At 39.2% G+C, this 20,287-nt stretch overlaps 2 protein-coding genes across 2 annotated transcripts; one reads left to right on the forward strand and one right to left on the reverse strand.

Annotated features, from left to right (window-relative positions):
* Positions 1–278: 278 nt before the first annotated feature.
* On the reverse strand, positions 279–16,300 carry NFS1 (NFS1 cysteine desulfurase). The gene is made up of 13 exons (XM_074292523.1): positions 16,177–16,300; positions 15,560–15,666; positions 14,940–15,056; positions 14,513–14,596; positions 12,927–13,079; positions 11,752–11,845; positions 6,666–6,800; positions 5,861–6,018; positions 4,998–5,103; positions 4,093–4,174; positions 2,871–2,954; positions 2,563–2,652; positions 279–964 (listed from the first exon to the last, which is right to left on the reverse strand). Exons 1-13 carry the CDS (start codon positions 16,253–16,255, stop codon positions 901–903), a joined length of 1,353 nt encoding a protein of 450 aa, XP_074148624.1. The 5' UTR covers positions 16,256–16,300; the 3' UTR covers positions 279–900.
* On the forward strand, positions 16,261–17,195 carry ROMO1 (reactive oxygen species modulator 1). Its single transcript, XM_074292525.1, has 3 exons — positions 16,261–16,397; positions 16,595–16,725; positions 17,017–17,195. The coding sequence occupies exons 2-3, from the start codon at positions 16,595–16,597 to the stop codon at positions 17,123–17,125; spliced, it is 240 nt and encodes a 79-aa protein (XP_074148626.1). The 5' UTR covers positions 16,261–16,397; the 3' UTR covers positions 17,126–17,195.
* The last annotated feature ends 3,092 nt before the right edge of the window (positions 17,196–20,287 follow it).

Here is a 20,287-nt window from a genome sequence, read left to right on the forward strand (position 1 = left end):
GATGCAGAGTTTGGCTAGCTTTAAGATAACTTGGAGTATGCATATAGGTATAAATGAATGAAAAAAGTATTTAAGGATCAGTATAGGCAAAACACATAAAGCCGAAGCACTTTTCCATAAAAGGTCATTTAAAGAAGCAGGCCTGATACAAACATATACAGGCACATATGTCTTTGGAATGATGGATGGCTGCTATGAATTACCCCAAATTCACACTTGAAACCATGGCTTTATACTCTCACTTTTTCCTAAACTCTAACAATGAAAAATCAGAATAGGAAGGTTTATTTCTTTAATTTACAAATGAACAGGTTTCATATAAGGAAATAAAAATTAAAATAATATTAGGTAATAAGATATATATATATATACACAGCTATGTGTGATGAACAAAGGAAAAAAGGTAGGAAAAGGCATAAGAGTACTTCTAAGAAACTAGGTCCATAACCAGTATAGGGTGATTGCCTTTGGTTGCCACACACAGAAATCTAAATTGACCATATTAGCTTGTGAAGAAGTCAGAGCAACTGAGCTAGCAGAACTGCTATATGAAGTAGCCAGTGGAGATGGGAGCTCTTCCTTCCTTTCTCCAGGGCTACCCCAACACAGAGTATAAGCTGCATTATTACTCCTATTCAAATATTCTTGTGGGTTTAAGATATGGAAATCCACATTCTGAATTCCTGAGGAGAAAGAGATCTAGGAGCAGAATTCTGTTTTGTCTAGAAACTGTGATACTGAGGTTCACTGGATTGTAGTGAATGTAGTAGAAGTAGTAGAAAAGGTATTATCTCCACCTGGGCTGTGGTGGTTTTGTAACAGAAGTGACCAGCTGATTGATGGTTCTCGAGCCAGTGGGGTGGGAAGCAGCAGGGAAAAGCCAGCAGTCAGATGCCCAGTTTAGTGCTGTGTCCACTTGATGGTTTTCAGGTCAATTCCATCTTGTACCATTTCCCACAGTGGGCTGCCAATAAGAGAGAAAAAAAGAGAGACAGAAAGAGAGGAGAAAGAGAGAGACACAGAGTGTTTTGATGAGTGAGCAGTACTAGAGAATTTAATATATCTTTTATGTATAACTGCAAAGCTACCCTATTTCTCAACTCATTCATTTCCTGGCCTTGTTCCCAAGTTCCCATACTTTAAAATCAGGTCTTTACTGATGTACTTCTCATTCTGGAACTTCCTCAATGCTATCAGTCTCCTCACCCTAGAACAACCGACCACTCTGGTAGCCTACTCCTCCTCAAGCCCTGGCCCCCTTAGCCCACGGAGAGATTAAAAAAAAAACTAGTGTTGACAGTCATGCTAGAGAGGAACAGAAAGGCAGTCCCAATACAGAAATATGCTTTGCATGACTGCACATGTACAGCTTATATCATATTGTTTGCCTTCTCTTTGGGGATACATGCCTAGTGGTGGTGGTGTTGGGTATCAAGAGTATGCTTGATTTGGGGGGCATAATTCCAAATTGCTCTATAAAAGGGGTGAATTAATTCACAATTCCACTAACAATGAACAGTGTCTCATTTTTCCCATGTTCACTCCACCTTTTGTCATTTTCCTTTTTTGGTCTATTAGCTAATCTAATAGGTATGAAGAAATACTCTCAGAATTGTTTTAATTTGCATTCTTGCTTGCCTTCTCAATGTCAGGGAAGGAAAGAGGTAAAGAATTGGAAGTCAAAATATTTTTTAAAATATTAAAAATTTTTATATGTAATTGGAAAAATTTTAAATATTAAAAAGCAACATCCAAAAAAAAAAAAAGAAAAAAGAAAAAAGAAAAAAGAAAGAAGGAAAGAAAGAAAGGCAGCCCCAGAACACAAGTCTTTGAGACAGAACAGAGGCAGTTCTCAATCACTAGCTTTAATTCTAAACCCATGAAGTTTTGCAGCCTAGCTCTATGTCTTTACTCATCAGAGAGCTACAGCTGGAATCTTGGTCATCCCAAACACAAAGAAGAGAACTGCCTGCATGGCCCCAGAGGAATAGAAACTAGACATCTAGTGAGAGGATTCAAACTGCACTGTTTTCCTATAGTGTCTATTTTTCGGAAGCTCTAAGGGAAGCTCTATAGTTAGCAATCAGTGGCCAGGGACTTTGAGCCTTTAATAAGACACCAAAAGGAAGATCCCCATTCAGCCTTTGTGTACCCATGAGAAAGCCTACACTGAGAGTCATCAATGTTCTGCCTGTATTCTCACTCAAGGGTGTCTATGTTTTCCCATCTCAAATCAAAAGGATGGCTAAATAAAGGAACTCAGTAGTCAGGAGTGACCATGTATCCAGGAGTGAGAACTTTAGGTATTTAAAGAAGGAGCTACCACTTTAATTTAGAGCCTAGGATAAAATCATAAGATTTAGGATTGTAAATTTTAGAGATTTTCATCTAGCATCATGTCTTAATTTTACAAATGAAGAACCCTTCTGGGTTCTTCTAGTTAGAGAGACTAAGCTATTTGCCCAAAGTCAAGAGATGGGAAGTAGCAGAGATGGAATTCAGGCAGAACTAAATTCAATGCTTTTTTCAACTATATCCCAGTATTTTAGGGAGATTTCATACCTCATTTCCCGTAGCCTTTTAACATGAAAAATGCATTTTTCAGCTGTGTAGTCTACTTCGTCCTCTGTGGTGAAACGACCAATGCCAAACCTGAAATGCATTGTTTTAGGTCATAATGCTAAAGTAGACACTGAAGAGAAGAGGGAAGAAAGGTAGAAGGGAGGGGGGGACGACAGAGGGACAACAGAAAGAAAAGGAAAGACAGAGAGAAAAACAAGGAAAAGAAAGAGAAAGGAAGGGAGGGGAGGGAGAGGAAGGAGAGAAAAGAGAGAAGAAGGAAAGGAGAGTCACAGCTTCATTTCATTGACCTGATAGAGGAATGGGCCAGGTCTTCATCTGTACCAATGGCTCTAAGCACATAGGAGGGTTCCAGGGATGCAGAGGTGCAGGCACTAGGAAGACAAAACACAAGTACAAATCAAACTCCTTAGATTTCATTTCTTCACCATGCCCCAAGTAAATTCCTCATTGTGAAATCTCATCCTCCTATAAAATCCAATCTATCTTGGTCCTCATCCCTCCTTAGTACTCTCTGTAATCTGAGGAGGGTGTAAAGCCTTATGAACTCCTTAATCTTCATTTCAGGAGGGGAGACCAAAGAAACATCTTCTCAAGCATTTCCTCATTTCTCACTGGCTGGACATCATCTTGATTTCTTTTGACTTTTCCACCATATCACACCCTAGCACTTATCACAGTATCTAGCATTTTATAGGGGCCTAATAAACATTTGCTGACTCCTGATGATAAAGCCCTTGACCCAGGGGCTTCACTACCACGACCTCTGTGACCAGTGTTCTGCTTCTCAGCAGCTCTATAGCCTCATTGGAGCCAAGGAATTGTAATTTCTGGCTTGTAGATGTCAAAAGCTCAGAGCTAACTTGAAGTTATTTAGTGAGATCTTTAACCTCTTAGTTGTCTAAACAAGACCTCAACTGATGAAAACTGCTCAAGTATGATGGGCTTAAATCAAGACGATAGTGTCTAACAGTAAAGGCAGGTTTGAGGCAACTGGTGGTACAGAGGATAGAGCACTGGCCTTGGAGTCAGGAGGACCTGAGCTCAAATTTGAACATAGACATTTTACACTTACTAGCTGTGTGACCTTGGGCAAGTTACTTAATCCTCATTGTCTGGCACCTTCCCCCCGCCCAAAAAAAAAAAAATTAAGAAAAGGCAGGTTAGTAGATAAGCTACTGCTGAAGAGCAGATGTGCCTCTCCTAGAACTAATATCTCAGGGAAGCCTGGAATTATTTCCTTAAATCTGAAAGCTTCTGGTTGTCTAAAAACCTCTAGCATTGTGTATGGTCAATTATTAAGTCACATGATGTTTCATGCAGCCCTTTTCAGCTCATGTCTCTCCTCAGTGTATTGAAATTAAACAGCTCCTGTATATTACTTTGTACTTCCATCATAGCACTTCTCATGAGTGCTTCATGTGTCAGAGTTTGATGAGTGTTAACAATACTTAGGTACCTATCTGATTAGAATTTGACTACATCCCTTAACCCTACTCTGGCCTTACTCACCTGCCTGAAGACAAAGCCACATCCTTGAGTGCCATCAGCAGACTCTCCCCTTCTACATAGGCAAAGGACAAATTGATGCAACCTGAAGGAAAGAGTTTTCTGTGAGGTTGATTTCAGAAAAACCTGGAAAGATTTACATGATGCTGACTGAAGTGAGCAGAGCCAAGAGATCATTGTGTGCAGTAACAGTAATATTATGTGATGATAGACTTGGCTCTTCTCAGAAATGCAATCAATGACTTGAGATTCCAATCCAATCTCAGGCAATGCCTCATTTCCAGCCCAGGAGCACTTATTTTGGATTTTACTTCTTCACCATGTCCCCAGTAAATTCATCATTGTGAAATCTTATCCTCCCATAAGATCCAGTCTACCTTGGTGCTCATCCCCTCCTTGGTACTCTGCAGTCTGAGAAGGGTGGAGCCATGAACTCCTCAACCTCCATTTAAGGAGGGGAGACCACAGAAATATCATCTCAAGCATCTCCTCATTTCCCACTGGCTGGACTGAAGCTGAAAAATGCCATCCGCATCCAGAAAGAGAACTATGGAGACTGAATGAATATCAAAGCATAGTACTTTCACCTTTTTTTCTTTTACTTTCTTCTATTTTTTTTTCCATTTTGGTTTGATTTTTCTTGCACAACATGACAAATATGGAAATATGTTAAAAGATATTGGATATGTTTAACCTTTATTAGATAGCTTGCTATTTTGGGGAAGGAGAGAGAAAAAAATCTGGACCTCAAAGCCTTACAAAAATCAATGTAGAAAATTATCTTTACATGTAATTGGAAAAATAAAATTTACTTATGAGGAAAAAAGAGCCTCCTGTAAGTATTCTCCTACTCTTCCCTAGCCTAGAGAAGGAAGAAGATGTAGACAGCAAAGGAAGGAAGGTCAGACCTGGATAGTGTTGCTGAGGGTCCCCATTCATCACCACATCAGGAAGATTGTTCATTATCTTTTCTATCAATCTTCCTGCTAGTAGGGAGATCCTCTTATGGTCATTCTGAAAAAAACATGAGACGGTATATCAGGGATAGACGGTATATCAGGAATTCATATGACATGCAAAGGAAGTGGTTTTACACTATTATTTTGCATAAAATAGGATACTCAGAATTATCAGACTCCTGCCCAGTCATTTGAAAAATAGTTCAAAAAGAAAATTGTTCAGAATTACAAAACACCAAAGCTGGGACCAACCTCAGAGATCAGACAATCCCAGATCCCTTGCTCTGAAGGCCAGAAATCAGTGAGCTGTCGGAGGTCACATTTTAGTGAAAAAGACAAAACAGCACTTCACTTCTCCAGAAGCCCAAAAGAAATTCCTTATTCAGAAGAAGAATCCAGCACACCCATTAAAGGGTCCTGGTGGGGAGCAGAGAGGTACAAGGGAGGGCTGGCTAAGAGCCTAACACATGCTCTAAAAGTGAGTGACTCAGGGAAAGCAACTTTCAGGGTGAAAGCAGCAGGGGGTGGTGGTGCACTGGATATGAGCACTAGACTTGTGGTCAGGCCTACAGAGTTCAAATCCAGTCTCAGATAGTTACTAGCTGTGTCACTCCAGGCAAGTCACCTAATCCTGTTGGCTTCTGTTTCCTCATCTGTAAAATTAAATGGAGAGGGACATGGCAAACCTCTACAGCATTTTTGCCAAGAAATCCCCAGATGGATTCACAAAGGGTCAGACATGACTCAAAAATGACCAAACCACAACCAAACATGAGAGTGAAAATGACAGGTGGGAATTTCTTTCCTTATACCTCCATCTCTTCTTGTGCCACTTCACAGGCAGCCCCCAACCCAACCACTAAGGGAGTGGGTACTGTTCCAGAGCGCATGCCCCGCTCCTGGCCTCCACCACTCTGCAAGGCCTCCACACGCACCCGGGGTCGACGGCGGATGTAGATCGCACCAACTCCTGAAGGACAAAAGGTAAAAGAGGAAATTGGGTGAAAAAAATGCTGACCTAAAAAAATAGCAAAAAGCATGCTACTCTGATTATGCCCACAAAATTCGACTTTATGCTCACTGTTTCACCATATAATCTATGCTGCTATTTAGATTGTAAGCTCCCTAAGGTAGTGACCATTTTTGATTACCCTTTGCTAGCTAAACTAGCAACACAGTAGAGAGTGCTTTTTGTATGTGGTAAATATTCTTCCAGTGATGCTGGCTGGGTATAAGACCAAACCAAAAGGCAAACCATTCCAGAATGCAAAGTCTATCAGGAATTTTTAATCTGTCTCATGCAGGTAGGTCTATAAGATATCCACGTACAATAGAACAGAAAGTCCTATCATAGGCATCAATCCGAGACACAGTGGTTTGGGACTGCTTTTGAAATATAAACTAGGGGTATCCTGGGTAAGCTGAACTCTATCTGGGATCAAGAAAGGAAAGGCAGATTATCAAAAGTTCCAAGTCCCAGCTGGCAGGTGATATAAAATACCACCTATTGTCATAGAAAGAATTTCTTCTCGAGACAAATGTCAATAAAATGCTATGCTTGAAGTAGAACCCCATTGTGAGGGTTTACATAAGGAGATACTTCAGGATTTTCTGTACCTTTTGGGCCATAAAGCTTATGGCCACTGATACTCATGAGATCAATTTTCATATCATTCACATTTAGTGGGATTTTTCCAACAGCTTGGGCAGCATCCGTATGGAAATACACTTTTCGGGAACTGCAAATCCGTCCTAAGGAAACAGCAATAGGATACAGAGTGGGTTGTTTGCATGTTCTTGGCAGTAGTATTACTCTGGTGCTTTGGATCCCACAGAAAAGAAGGAAACGCAATACCAGTCTCTAAGCTTGTCTGTTTGCTATTGCATGACTGACCACCAACATTCTGTCATTTCATAGCCTTAGCTTACTTTCTAGGCTTTAACTGTCTTGAAAAGAAATGAGAAAGAATAAGGAAAAAATAAAAACCACAACCACACAACCATTTAGCCAATAATTATCTCATTTTCTTATGGAAAACAGCCCTTGAACATATAGTATTTTTCTTTGTATTTTAAGATTCCTAGAAAATATAGGAAGCAATGATCAATGACCCCATATTACAACTGTGCTTAAATCAAATGGTGTCTACAAGAGGGTTTCACAAAGAGCTGGTCTGCCAGCCAACAGGTCTGCCTGAAGAGAAGTAGGCAACCCAGCTCCCACATACCCACTTCAGGAAATAAATTCAATAAGAAAAAAAGAGTAAGTGACTTCTTTTACCCCAGAACTATACAAAAAGTCAGTCTAAGCCTACAAAAAATAACAAAATCAGTACTAGTCCAGCCTAGGCAAACAAGGTAGTAGGCAGGTGGCATAAAAAAAAAGAGTCATTTTTAGCTTGCAAGATTCTGTATCCTGAGGCAGTAAGACTGAAGGCTCCCCTGGGAAAGCCCCAGGGTGGTCTGAACCTTTGAAGTAATGAAGTACTTGGAAGTAATGACCAGTATAGTCCTGAAAGTGCTGAGATCTGGAGCTCAGTGGTTCTGCAGTTCTTACCACTGTCCTGAAACATTGTAAAGAGATCTAAAAATTCTTTTTTTTTTTTTTTTTAAATTTAGATCTGACTTTATTTGTATATAAAGTATTTCATGTTTTTTTTTTATTTTTTTTATTTTTTTTTAATTTTTTATTTTATTTTATAATTATAACATTTTTTGACAGTACATATGCATGGGTAATTTTTTACAACATTATCCCTTGAACTTACTTCTATTCAGATTTTTTCCCTTCCTCCCCCAACCCCCTCCCCCAGATGGCAAGCAGTCTTATATATGTTAAATATATTACAGTATAATTTAGATACAATATATGTGTGTAGAACCGAATTTTTTGTTGCACAGGAAGATTTGGATTCAGAAGGTAAAAATAACAGTTTACATTCATTTCCCAGTGTTCCTTTTCTGGATGTAGCTGGTTCTGTCCATCATTAATCAATTGGAATTGGATTAGTTCTTCTCTATGTTGAAGAAATCCACTTCCATCAGCATACATCCTCGTACAGTATCATTGTTGAAGTGTATAATGGAGATCTAAAAATTCAATGCTTTAAACTTCAAAAATCTAGAGGATTCATCCTTGGAGGTAGAAGTTAGAGCAAGAACCCAGAGCAAGAACAAAGACCCAATTCAAAAACAGACTAAAGACATATGTAAACTAAAGATGATTCTAACAATGACAATGAATTATTGTAGATCTAAGATACTCAAAAATTAGACCTGTAAGAACAAAATAACTCTAAAATAACTGCAAACAGAAACTCAAAGGATAAAAAATGTATTTTCTACAAGGATCACATGAATGTCTAGAAGAAATGAAACAAGTGATTTTACAAAATCAACTTATCAATTGATAAACATATATTAAGTGCCTACAATGCACACTATAGTAAAAGCTGGTGATATAAAATGAGACAAAAAGTTCTTGTCCTCAAGGAACTAACATAAAAGAGACAAACAGTTAAGCAATTATATACAAACAAGTTATATACAGAATAAATAGGAAAACATTAACAGAGAGAAAGCACTAAAATTAAGAGGGGTTAGGAAACGCTTCTGGTGATTTAGTTGGGCCTTAAGAAAAGCCAGGGAAGGCAGCAGGTAGGAATAAAGAAGGAGAACATTCCAGACATGGGGAATAACTTGAGAAACATCTGGAGCTGAAAAACAAAGCATCTTATTTTTGGAATAGCCAGAAGTCCAGTGACAATGGACTGAAGAGTATGTGGCAAAAAGTAAGGCATAAAACCAGAAAGACAATTGAGGGTTATATCATGAAGGCCTTTGAACTCAAGTAATGAATTTTGTATTTAATCTTAAGAGGTGATAGGAACCAATAGAAAATGAAATAAAAGCTACAGATGAAAGGCTTGGAAAGAAGATTTAACAGCTTGGAACAAAACATACAAAACCTTTTTTTTTTTTTTCTCCTGAGGCTGGAGTTAAGTGACTTGCCCAGGGTCACACAGCTAGGAAGTGTTAAGTGTCTGAGACCAGATTTGAACTCAGGTTCTCCTGAATTCAAGGCTGGTGCTCTATCCACTGGACCACCTAGCTGCCCCTAAAACATACAAAACCTTAACCAAGGGGGGAAAAAATTCGGAAAAAAAAAAAAGAAAATGTGATGTATCTCAGCAAAAAATAATTTACTATGAAAATAGATCTGGGACACATTTAGAATCATATAAGACCTGGTAGCATCTACATTAAGAGATCATTAGTCTTAGACTACTACATATTGAAGAGCAAAAGTATTAGGATTGCATCTGAAAATATCATACCCAGCAAAAGCAAGCATACTCCTGAGTGAAAAAAAAAATGTACATTCAATGAATTGTTAAAAACTTTCAAGATTTACTGTAAAAAGACTTGAACTTAATAGAAAATTTGACATGTAATATCCAAGAGAAATATCAGCTAAACAGCAAAGATCAATTTCAAGGGACTCAATACAAACTGTTCATATTTTATACATGGAAATGTAAACCATATGTCTAAGATTATCATTTAGTAAATGAGTAGTTTGAAAGAAAGATTGGGTAGGGCTGAGCATGATGTAATTCAAAAAAGCAAAACTGGTGTAAGAAAAGATAAAAAAGGAATAATTAGATTATACAAATGTGGTGCAAGAGCAAGAACTGAGGAATCAGATAGGGAAGAAGGTTAATAGTTATGGAATCTCTCCTTGTTAAAGAGGGAATAATGCATATAGATATATAAATATGCACACATATATACATACATATGGATATAAAAGTCTTTTAAATTTATAAAGAAACAAGATGGAGAGAGATTAGAATTAGGAGGGGTATAGTGTAGAATAATGGGAGTGGGATAACAAGAGAGGGAAAGGTTGAGAAGAGAGAACAAGAAAGAAGATCCTTGGAGAGAAGGTAGATTAAGTAATAGTGAGGGGTAAGGTAGCAGGGTAGAAGTATAGTAGAGATGAGCAATTAAGAGATACATATAAAAAATTATAATTATCAGGAGAAGAATTTATTAGGAAAAACTATGGGTAGTAATCACTGATTTCAGACAAAGTTAAAGTTAAGACATTCAATCAAAAGAGAAAAATAGAAAATAACGCTGTATTGCCAGTCATATTAATATTGTTTTAGACTATTTAAAACAACAGATGGTATAAGGCTAGAATATTGCTGTGATGTAGAAAATGATGAGTTGAATATGGAAAGACTTAGACCTAAGAAGGATGATGTTATTTACCTTCAAAGAAACAAGTTAAATAAGCACAGTACAACTATAAATAGATGTATATGAATGTATATGTGTATATATGTGTATGATTATAGATATTATATATATGCATCTATGCACATATATAAATATATCCATGCTTAGCAGTAGCCTACTTGGGAAAGATGGAGGTGAGAAAAGAGAAAAAAAAATACATATATATATATAAAATATACAGGAGAGAACAAAAAAAAACCTATAAGGAAGCAAAGAAAAGAATTTTGTATACAATGTGCAATATTTATTATGTATACTTTCTTGAAATGGAAATTTATTATTTCATATTTTGAATCCTCTTTTATCTTCTGCTATACATGACAATTCTTTTCTGTTTTGTAATAGTTTTAAATACATAAAAAAAAACCCAGATAATTTAATTATCATTGTACTACCTGAAAACCATGACCACAAAGAGCTCATACATTCTCTTTCAAGAAATCTTTAAATAAGTTATCTGAACCCCCCCCCAAAAAAGCATAGTAAAACACTGGAAAATAAAGAGGTGCTCATTAATCAAGGAAGAGTTGAATAAATTGTAGCATATGAATCTAATGGAATATAATTACATTGTAAGAAATGACGAAAGAAATGGTTTTAATGAATCCTAGGAAGTGACTAATCCACAGTGAAGTGAGCAAAACTCAGAATAATTTGTATAAAGATAAAATTATGACAAAAAACAACTTTGAAAGACTTAACAACTATGGATGTCAAAGCAATCTTCATGTCTCTGAAAGATATATAGTAGAGCATGTTACCGAGATCCTGACAAAGATATGATGGACCCATGGTAGATCAACAATACATATTTTTAGACATAGCCACTGTGTGACAATGGAGACATTAAAAGATTACCTAGAAGTGAACAGAAGGAAGCACAGACAAGCAAGACAGTTTTGAAAGTACCAGGTTCAATTTATTTTATCTTCTTTAAAAAAGAAAACAGTATGAAATGGAAATTCATGGTTTTACATATAATCTTTTTATATTCTGCTATTTATGAAGCAAATGTTCATTTTGGGGGATACTTAAGGTCAGAATAAAAAAGTTTTTAAAAAGAACTGACTTAAAGGTAAAAGGAGTTGTAAATGCAGGAGTATGAATATTTTTTTGAGCCAAATACAAAAGATGCCTGGCATTTGCCCACAGCTACTATCTAATCAATGCTAATCTATTGCTCAGTTCAATGGAATAGCTAGATTTCCCCAGGGTACTGGGGTAAAATAATTTGACCACTCCTCTAAAAATTCATGCCAGCCTATAGTAAGAAGAATCTGCACTCCATGATAGAATACTAAGTAGCTTAATTCATACTTTTTCCCTTTGTGCCAAGGGGCTGCCTACCACTCCAGTGCTACTGGCCTTGGCAGGAAGCAGAACCTGAAATACTCACCAATGTCTTCAATAGGTTGCTTCACTCCAATTTCATTGTTTACAGTCATGATAGAGACAAGGCTTGTGTCTGGCTGGATTGCTGCCTCCAGTTCCTAAGGGGATAAAAATGGAGTAAAGCGAAGAGGAGGAGGAAAGGGCACTTTGTATCTTTCTTTCACTTTTTAGCACATGAGCATTCCCAGTCTTAAAAATATACTCTCCTTTGATTCTGACAGGACGAAGCCTGGCTAGTGAGCATTGATAGATGTTAGAACTATAAAGTCCAGAGCTGAGTACTACATCTAAACCAAATGATATGATAGCATCTATCAATCCATCAGCAAAAAGTTATCTAACATGTGAAAGGCACAAGGATAGGTACTAGAAGAAATAAACCAAGCAGTCTAAGATGTATTCTTTGCCTCCAAGAATCTGATAGAACAGTTGGATAAAGGGTCTATAGAAAATCTCAAAGATGGCTCTCTTGTCCAACCCATTTTTAGGAGGTTAGGAGCTGAGATTTGCTACTATAATTTCAACGATATGGGTACCTCCTAGTGGAAAAGCTCCTTCTACAAAGTTGGATCAGCAACTGTTTTGCATTATTTTCTTGGAGTTGCTTGAGCCATCTAAGAGGTTAAGTAATTTGCTTACACAGTCAGTATATATTTGAGGTGGAATTTGAATATAGATGCTTCTGATCTTGCTTGCTATTTATTATTCCATTCTGCCTCTTGCACATGGCCAGTTATCTACACATATAATTCGACTTAACATTTCCACAAATAGTCATCAGGTCCTACCTTTAAGAGTGATACTTAAAGGGAACCAACTACCTGAGGAGGTGTTACATTTCAGTATTTAACATGTTCTTTATATGTAAAGGGAAAACAATGAAAACTGGCAAATAATTGCCATGTGAGCAGTTAGAAATTTATCATTATACAAATAGGTCACATTGGGCAGAGGTGTAAAGAGAAGGCTTCACAGGAAGAGCAGAACCTATACTGAACTCAAATGAGTGAAAGAGGGGAAACTGCAAACTCAGCTTTAAAGCATGAAGCAAGATTTGCATGCAATGTTGGCAAGACAGGTGGCAAAAAGTCAAACCTCAATGAATGGGTCCTGTTGTAGAGGAATATTGGGAGACTATTTTCTCTTCAGATTCTGTTCCCTATTGAGATGTCTTCTTACCTTCAAATCAATTATTCCATTCTTCTGCACTGGGAGATAAGTGACCCGAAAGCCTTCAGCTTCCAGAGAACGACATGAATCCAGCACACATTTGTGCTCTGTTTGTGTGGTGATCACATGCTTTTTCCGTAACTTGTAGAACCTGGCTACCCCCTGCAAGTTAGTGGGGAAGGAAGAATATACTTATATAGAAAAAAATGTCTCATTCCTTTCAGGACTGAGGAAGGGGACAATAGGAATTTTCAAAGAAATTTCTTCTAAATTGTGTGGCATTCCTAAGAACACACAGGACATTTTTTTTTTAAACTTAACTCAACTAAGATAGTAGCATTTTGGATTGTTATTTTCACACTTCCCAGGATAAATCTTTCCTAAGTGTCAAAGGAATTTTTGTATTCCTTGACCAAGTGAGAGAAAATAATTTTCACTTAGAGGAGAGGATAGGTTATTTTCAAATTTACACTTTGTCATTTTAAGGTATTAAGGAGAGGAGGATAAAGACAGGATCCTTGCTACTTTAAAAACCTATTCCAAACTTCCTGTACTGACCAAGGTCAAAGAAGATTGGCAGTGGCAGCAAAGCAACAGTGTGTGTATGAGGTAGGAGTTTCTGATAGGAAGCTGTAATTCACTTTTATTCCTTTGAAATGACAGAAATCATCCAATCTGTTATTTTGTGGAGCCAAAGGGAGTTTACATAGCTGACTAGCAAAAAGAATTCTACTTGGATTTGAATGGCAGTCACAGAACCTTGCTCCTACAACAAAGAAGCCATAGAAAAGATTACACTAAAAATAATAAAGTTTGTGATTGAAAGGGAAAGGAGTAAAAGGAATTGAAGAGAAAATCTTCAAATTGTGCAACCAGAGCCATAAAACCACTGAACCACTACCTGCACCTCAAAGGGAGACAGACACTTGAAGGAGGTGTAAAAACACTTGTAGGATTTCATCCTGGTCAGAAACCATAATGGCAATGGGGAGAGGTAATTAAGGAAGGAGTTCTGCATTCATAGATACCAGAATGGAGTTGGAGGAACAAGTGGTAGACAAATGAACACTGAACTGAAAAAGAAAGAATGCACACTCCCCTACTGTAGCATGCCGCACAATGTAGTCCAGTGGGTTTGAGGAGGGTTGTAATGTAGGCCCACATGGGGAGAGAGATGGCTCACTGAAGCCACTAGAACAAAAAGATGGTAACCCAATCAAATGTCCATTGTATACTTCCTGGACTAAAATTGAAAGGCCAGAGAGAGTATCTTCTCTCTTCAGAGTGAAGTCTTCTATCTACCCTAGTAATTTCCCCAAACACCTCACTGAACATCATGTTCCCTCAATGTGAAGCTCTAAAATTTTCAGTGGTTTGGGGAACTGTTACAGAAAGTTACAAAATGGAGGGGAAGGCCATATTTGGATACCAGGAGTTGAAATTGTTGGGAAGGGAACTTTTAAAGGTTGAATTGTTATAGAGAAGTCATCTCAGATCAGAAAAATATTAGCATGTTTTAATCCCTCTGACTTTGGCTGTTGGTCTGAGACTCGCTTTTGTATTGTTTTTTTCTTTCCTCCATTTCTCCATCTTACCTTTATTGCTAAATTGTTGGATTCAGTGGCTCCACTGGTGAAGACAATCTCCCGGGGGTCAGCCCCGATCAATGATGCCACTTGCTGTAATGGAAGGAGCAGTCACTTAACACCTGACCATCAATGACAAAAAGTGACTACACCAAACAGAATTGACAAAATTGAGCTCCTGAAAAGGAAAAGAACAGTAGGGCAGCACTATTTCTACACTTCCTGGCATGGATATAAATTTTGTCCTAAATAGAGTCAGGAAGAAGGGGAGTATGTTTTAGAATCTTTCTGGGCCCTTGTAACCATTTTCAAAAAAAACAGAAATATTCCTCCTCTTATCATTAAAAAGGCCCAAATTTACTTCCACTCCCTGGACCCAAATTGCTATAATCTGCCCAGGTTCTCAGCCATCGCCCTGGATTCTCTTTATGCTTGCCTGGCGTGCCCGCTCCATGGCGGCCTCGCTCTCCCAGCCGTAGGAATGAGTCCTTGAGTGCGGGTTCCCATAGTAGTTGACCAGATAGGGGAGCATGGCATCCAACACTCGAGGATCCTAGATACAACATAGTCCAAATTAAGAATCATTCCAGGGAGGAGCCTCTCTCTAGCAAACATTCCTGCCCCTACCAGAACATCCTAGAACCAGATCTTGCTTTAAATCATATCAACAATTAGATTTACATAACACATCTGGCCATTTGGTTCTTAAAACAACCCTAAGAAGTAGACACGGCAACAAATAACAAAACATCTGGGAAGAGAAATAAGTCATCCAATGAGGGTATTGGCAGATGTTTCTACTGTATCGATTCTCTCTCTCATTTGTCCCTTAGAGTTTTGGCATTACTTTTAGTCCTATTCAGTTTCACAAAAATTAGTATTTATTAAGCTCTTACCAAGCACATGACAATTTTAGGAGTTGAGCACCTAAAACAACCCATCCGCCCTCAAAGAGCTCACGCTCTGGGACGGCCTGTTATCCCTCTCCCCCCACTCCCAAGGCCAGGGGCTCCTTGGAGCCCTGCCCGGCACTTCTTCAGAGGTAGCTGCGCGCACCAGGGGAGTAGTGGCTTGCACGTCCATGTAGAGAGGCCGCAGCGCTGTCTCCTCCGCGGGAGAGGCTACCTCAGAGAAGCCGGGTGGGGAAGGTGACCGGTCTAGACCTGAAAAAAACGGAGGGAGAAGAAGCCTTGTCTGAAGTCTTGGGAAGGGAGGACAAATCTAGGGAAAGCCACAGGGTATCTTCTGCCACGGAAGCCTGGCCAGGGAGGAGGGTGGCTTGAGACCGAGTCCAGCGTGTTTCTGGCTGGTCTGTCTGAGTAAGGGGCACGGGTCGAAGCTGGGAGACTAGGATGGTAAATTTTAGCCCAGCAGCTGGCCTGAGGCCTAGATTTGGTCTCGGGGAAAACGGAAGATGTGATTGTGGGATGACTAGCGAGTATGGGCCGAGGGCGGGTGTGATGGTGTTGGGGTTGAGGGAAGGCTGGGGTCGGGCCTGTGGTCGAAGGCTGGGACAAGTGGCTCTGGGCTGAGTAGGTCGAAGTCGAGATTGGTTATTTAAAAACCGGAGAGGAACAATGAACCCATCACCAGACTCGAGTACGGCATTGGGAAATGGATGGTAAGGAAAGGGAATGGGGAAAAATAGTGTGGTGGGGGAAGAAACCCAATACCGCGCAAGCGCAGTCCCCGACGCGGAGGGGAGGGGCTCGGGACCCTGGTCGCAGCTCTCCACACAGCCCGCCACAGCATCTTGTCCTCTGCCTCCAGGGACCGGATGTGGCCTCTCACTTCCGTTTCGTGCCACCCGGAAATTATTCCTCACTACCCCGGAAACGACACTAACCTCCCGCCTCCTGAGACGTAAAGCGGAACGACTGAGGCCGAAAGCGAGGTGAGCAGCTGTTTGTGCTGGGTTGGGGGTGTCATCAAGGGCTGGGGAGGGGGACCATGGTACAGTGCCCGGCGTCCTCGTTCGGCGACTGAGTTCTCTCCTTCCTGGATATGTGTGGGCGGCGGCTGTAATCCTGGCCTTGCCGAAGGCCCCGGCGCCTCCTCACGTCCAGTTCTTGCCCATCTCTTCCCGTACAGATGCCAGTAGCCGTGGGTCCCTACGGACAGTCCCAGCCCACCTGCTTCGACCGAGTGAAGATGGGCTTCGTGATGGGCTGCGCTGTGGGCATGGCGGCCGGGGCGCTGTTCGGCACCTTCTCGTGCCTCAGGTGAGGGCGGCCTTCGGGACCCGCCCAGGTGGCTTAGTCTCTGACCCTCGTCATGCACTGGGCCGGCGGGCCGCATTTAGGGGTCCTCCAGGCGCCGGAGGCGACAAGAGCTAGAGGAGGAAGCGAGAAGCCGGCCGGGGCTGGGAGGGTAATGTACTAGGCATGGCGCGGCGGCAGCTTCGGGTCCAGGGGCAGGCTGAAGTCCCTAGGGAGGAGACATTTGGGGACGGCGATAGGCCTTGCGCCCTTGAGCCTCTCCCCACTTAGCTCCATTAAGGCTTCTTCCTCCAGGATCGGGATGCGGGGCCGGGAGCTGATGGGCGGAATTGGCAAAACCATGATGCAGAGTGGGGGTACCTTCGGAACGTTTATGGCCATCGGAATGGGCATTCGCTGCTGACCGCGGCGTCTCCATCTCTCCCAACATCCCCGCACACCTCCTTGTGTATTATAATAAAAGGCTTTGAGTACGTGCGAGTCTTTACTTTGGAGCCAGACTAATATTTCAGGAAAGGACTTTTATGGGCCGATATACCTATAATATGGAGCAGTTCAAATACTGCATTTGTTTCCATCTCCATTTCGTGATTCAAAGTGGAAAGTTAGACTAAGATGAGGAAAATTTGTGGTATAATGAAGCAATGGGTTTATTAGAGGGGCCTCCTGCTTGGTCAATTATTCGTAAATTAATCTTGTAATTCCAAAGTTCCAAGTATAGCCCAAAAGTGACACAATCTTAACCTTAAAATTCATATTGATTTGCAGTAAGGTGGTTGATGCACATTTGAAGGCAGCTCTGATTTTTTTCTGAAGTCTACTAGGTTATGGAGAGGGCATATCAACAAGTCCACAACTATTAGATTTTTAATCACTGCACAAAAAAGGGGAAAATTTGCCAGGATCTAAATAGCAAATAGTATGGACTTTTTTATGTGAAAAATAAAAATTATACAAACTGTTTTGATATCAATGAGCATAATGATCAGCAGAATAGGTGAACCATGTTAAAAAAAAAAAAAGCAGTATTGAAGTGGTACAATTTGAATCAATCATGCTTGTTAAAAATGTATCATTCTGGATAAAGCTGGATTTGTAAATGTAATAGGTAATTTAGCTAACAGCATTTTCATGAGACTAAAATTTCGGAATTTGCTTAACTACTTTTAATGTTTCTAATTGTTATGAGTTCTTAATTGATGAAAACTTTGTTACTCCATATTTTGGTGAATGTATGAGAGCAGAGGGAGAGGGACAAGCTAAAGATTGATTCAAAGGCAAGTTTAGAATATCAGAAGTGTAGCCAAAGGAAAAAATTTTTTACAAAGGAGTTAAGGGGCAGCTAGGTGGCGCAGTGGATAGAGCACTAGCCTTGAATTCAGGAAGACCCAAGTTCAAATTTAATCTCAGACACTTAGCTGTGTCACTTACCCCAGCCTCAGGGAAAAAAAAAAAAAAGTTCAGGAGGAGAAATGGTTGAGTGGTGTCAGGATATGGGGGGAGGGGTAGAGAAGGTAATTGCTTAGGCGTTTTGTATAGGTGTATAACAAGTGTCTTGCTTTGAAGGGATATGTATATTTGTGTGTGCATTTAAATTTTCCAGAGAAAGTAATCAGAATTGATGCCACAAGTCTTTAATTTAAATTTCCTTGTCTAGGAACTTTTAAAATTCTGAAACCAGTCTACCATTTCTTATCAAGAGGGAACTCCTTTACTGATAGGTCATTTAATAAGTGATGGGAGAGAAACTACTGTAATCTTGTTTGTGGGCATAAATGCCATTCATTAATCCATGCTAATCAAGGTTGCTCCTTTGAGGGCAAAAGGTGCCAAGTTGCCTTTTGTTTTTTAACAAACATGCCATTAAAAGCATTGATTTCTTAAAAAAAACAAACAAAAACCTTTCAAACTGAAGAGGTTCAAAACTCCCCCTTTCCCCAGTTATCAGTAGCTTACATCTAAACTACATTTAAGAGAATGGCATCCATGGACATTTTGTGTTAAAGGGCAGGTTGTAGAATTCTTTGTTATAACAGGGATCCTTTTCTGATCTACAATAAAGGAGGGGACTGAAAGGAAAGGTTGCTGTGTCATTGTCAAATAACTACAAAGAAGCAGGTGTCAACTCATTAGAATATAACCATAAAAAGGATCCTGGAGAAGACAAGACTATGGTAGGGTGTAAGAACTTTAGATTACACTGAGAAAATGGGTTTAAATTCTTTCAGATGCCTAATAAAATAATCTATTAAGTTTCTTCAGAAAAAATGGAAATATCTTTAGTACTTCATAAATCATGACATACCAAATGAGACATGATTGTTGGAATTTTTAGATGGGATGAAATTCTCAATCTTAATATACATGCATGTAAGATTTTATCCTATAAATCAGTGTCAAATCTGTATAGAGAAAAATCCAATCCTGGGTAGGAGGAACTATCTTTAAAAGAGGACCATATAATTAAAAGAATATCTAATAGCTTTGTAAAACAGATTTCTAGAACTGAAATCTAATCTCAACTGAAGCTCCTTAACTGTTTTTTATGCCAGGTCAGGTCCTCTGTCTCCAAATCTTATATTTACCCCATTGTACATACACTCATTTGGTAAAAGAAACTTGCTGTTTACCATACCTTGTTTGCCTTCTTGATCATTTGAAAAATATAAATTGCTCATGGCCTTTTAAAGAGAATTTTATTTTGAGTGGTTCTTACAAAGATTGTTGCAATATGAAAGTCATTTGTTTGATAGAAATATCAAGCTGTCTTGTCAAACACACTGAAGTAACCCAAAAATATATTTCAGAGCTCACAGAGCTTAAAAAGAGCAAAGATTATATGCAACCAGACAAAACCTATTTCTGCATTTCCTGTTTCCTGCTCAGACTGTGTTGCTTATCACACTATATCTGTACATTTGAGGAAATGCAGGGATCATTTTGTTTGGAACCTTAAGACACACCAGAACACACAGTATTTACAAAGAAACTTTTACAGATACATTAATTGAAAAGTTACCATCAAGAAATTGAATTTTTGAATCTCCCTTTCTTGCCAATTGTTTATCATAATGCAAGGTGAATTACTGACTAAAGTCAGAAATCATTTAGTTGTCTTTGAATTTCCCATATACAGAACACTAAATATGTATTCCAGAAACCATATTACTGTTAAACCATTAGCCAAGTGTCAAAATTCATTTAGTGAAATGTAAAATGTAACTGCTGCATAAAAAGTTAGGCTTCTGAAACATTAAAAACATCATTACATCCTCGTCTGCCTTTTACAGAAAGTACATTTGTCTAAGCTATTTCTCAATTCCTACAGATCACCTTAGTCAATGTTCTAAATGTACATTTACAAGGCAGAACAAGAAAACAGCTTTGTATACAGTGGAAATTGCTAGTTAGGGAGAATGAACACACTGCATTCCTGCTATAACAACTTTCTCTCCTTCTGGCAAGGTAACAGGAATCGCATACAAATGACAGTAGACCCTTTCCTTTGTTTTACCTAAATAAAAGATAACTCAGGTTTGAATCCTCTTTAAAAAAAAAAAAAAAA

The sequence above is a fragment of the Sminthopsis crassicaudata genome, chromosome 2, assembly GCF_048593235.1.
Source record: "Sminthopsis crassicaudata isolate SCR6 chromosome 2, ASM4859323v1, whole genome shotgun sequence".
Taxonomy (NCBI): domain Eukaryota; kingdom Metazoa; phylum Chordata; class Mammalia; order Dasyuromorphia; family Dasyuridae; genus Sminthopsis; species Sminthopsis crassicaudata.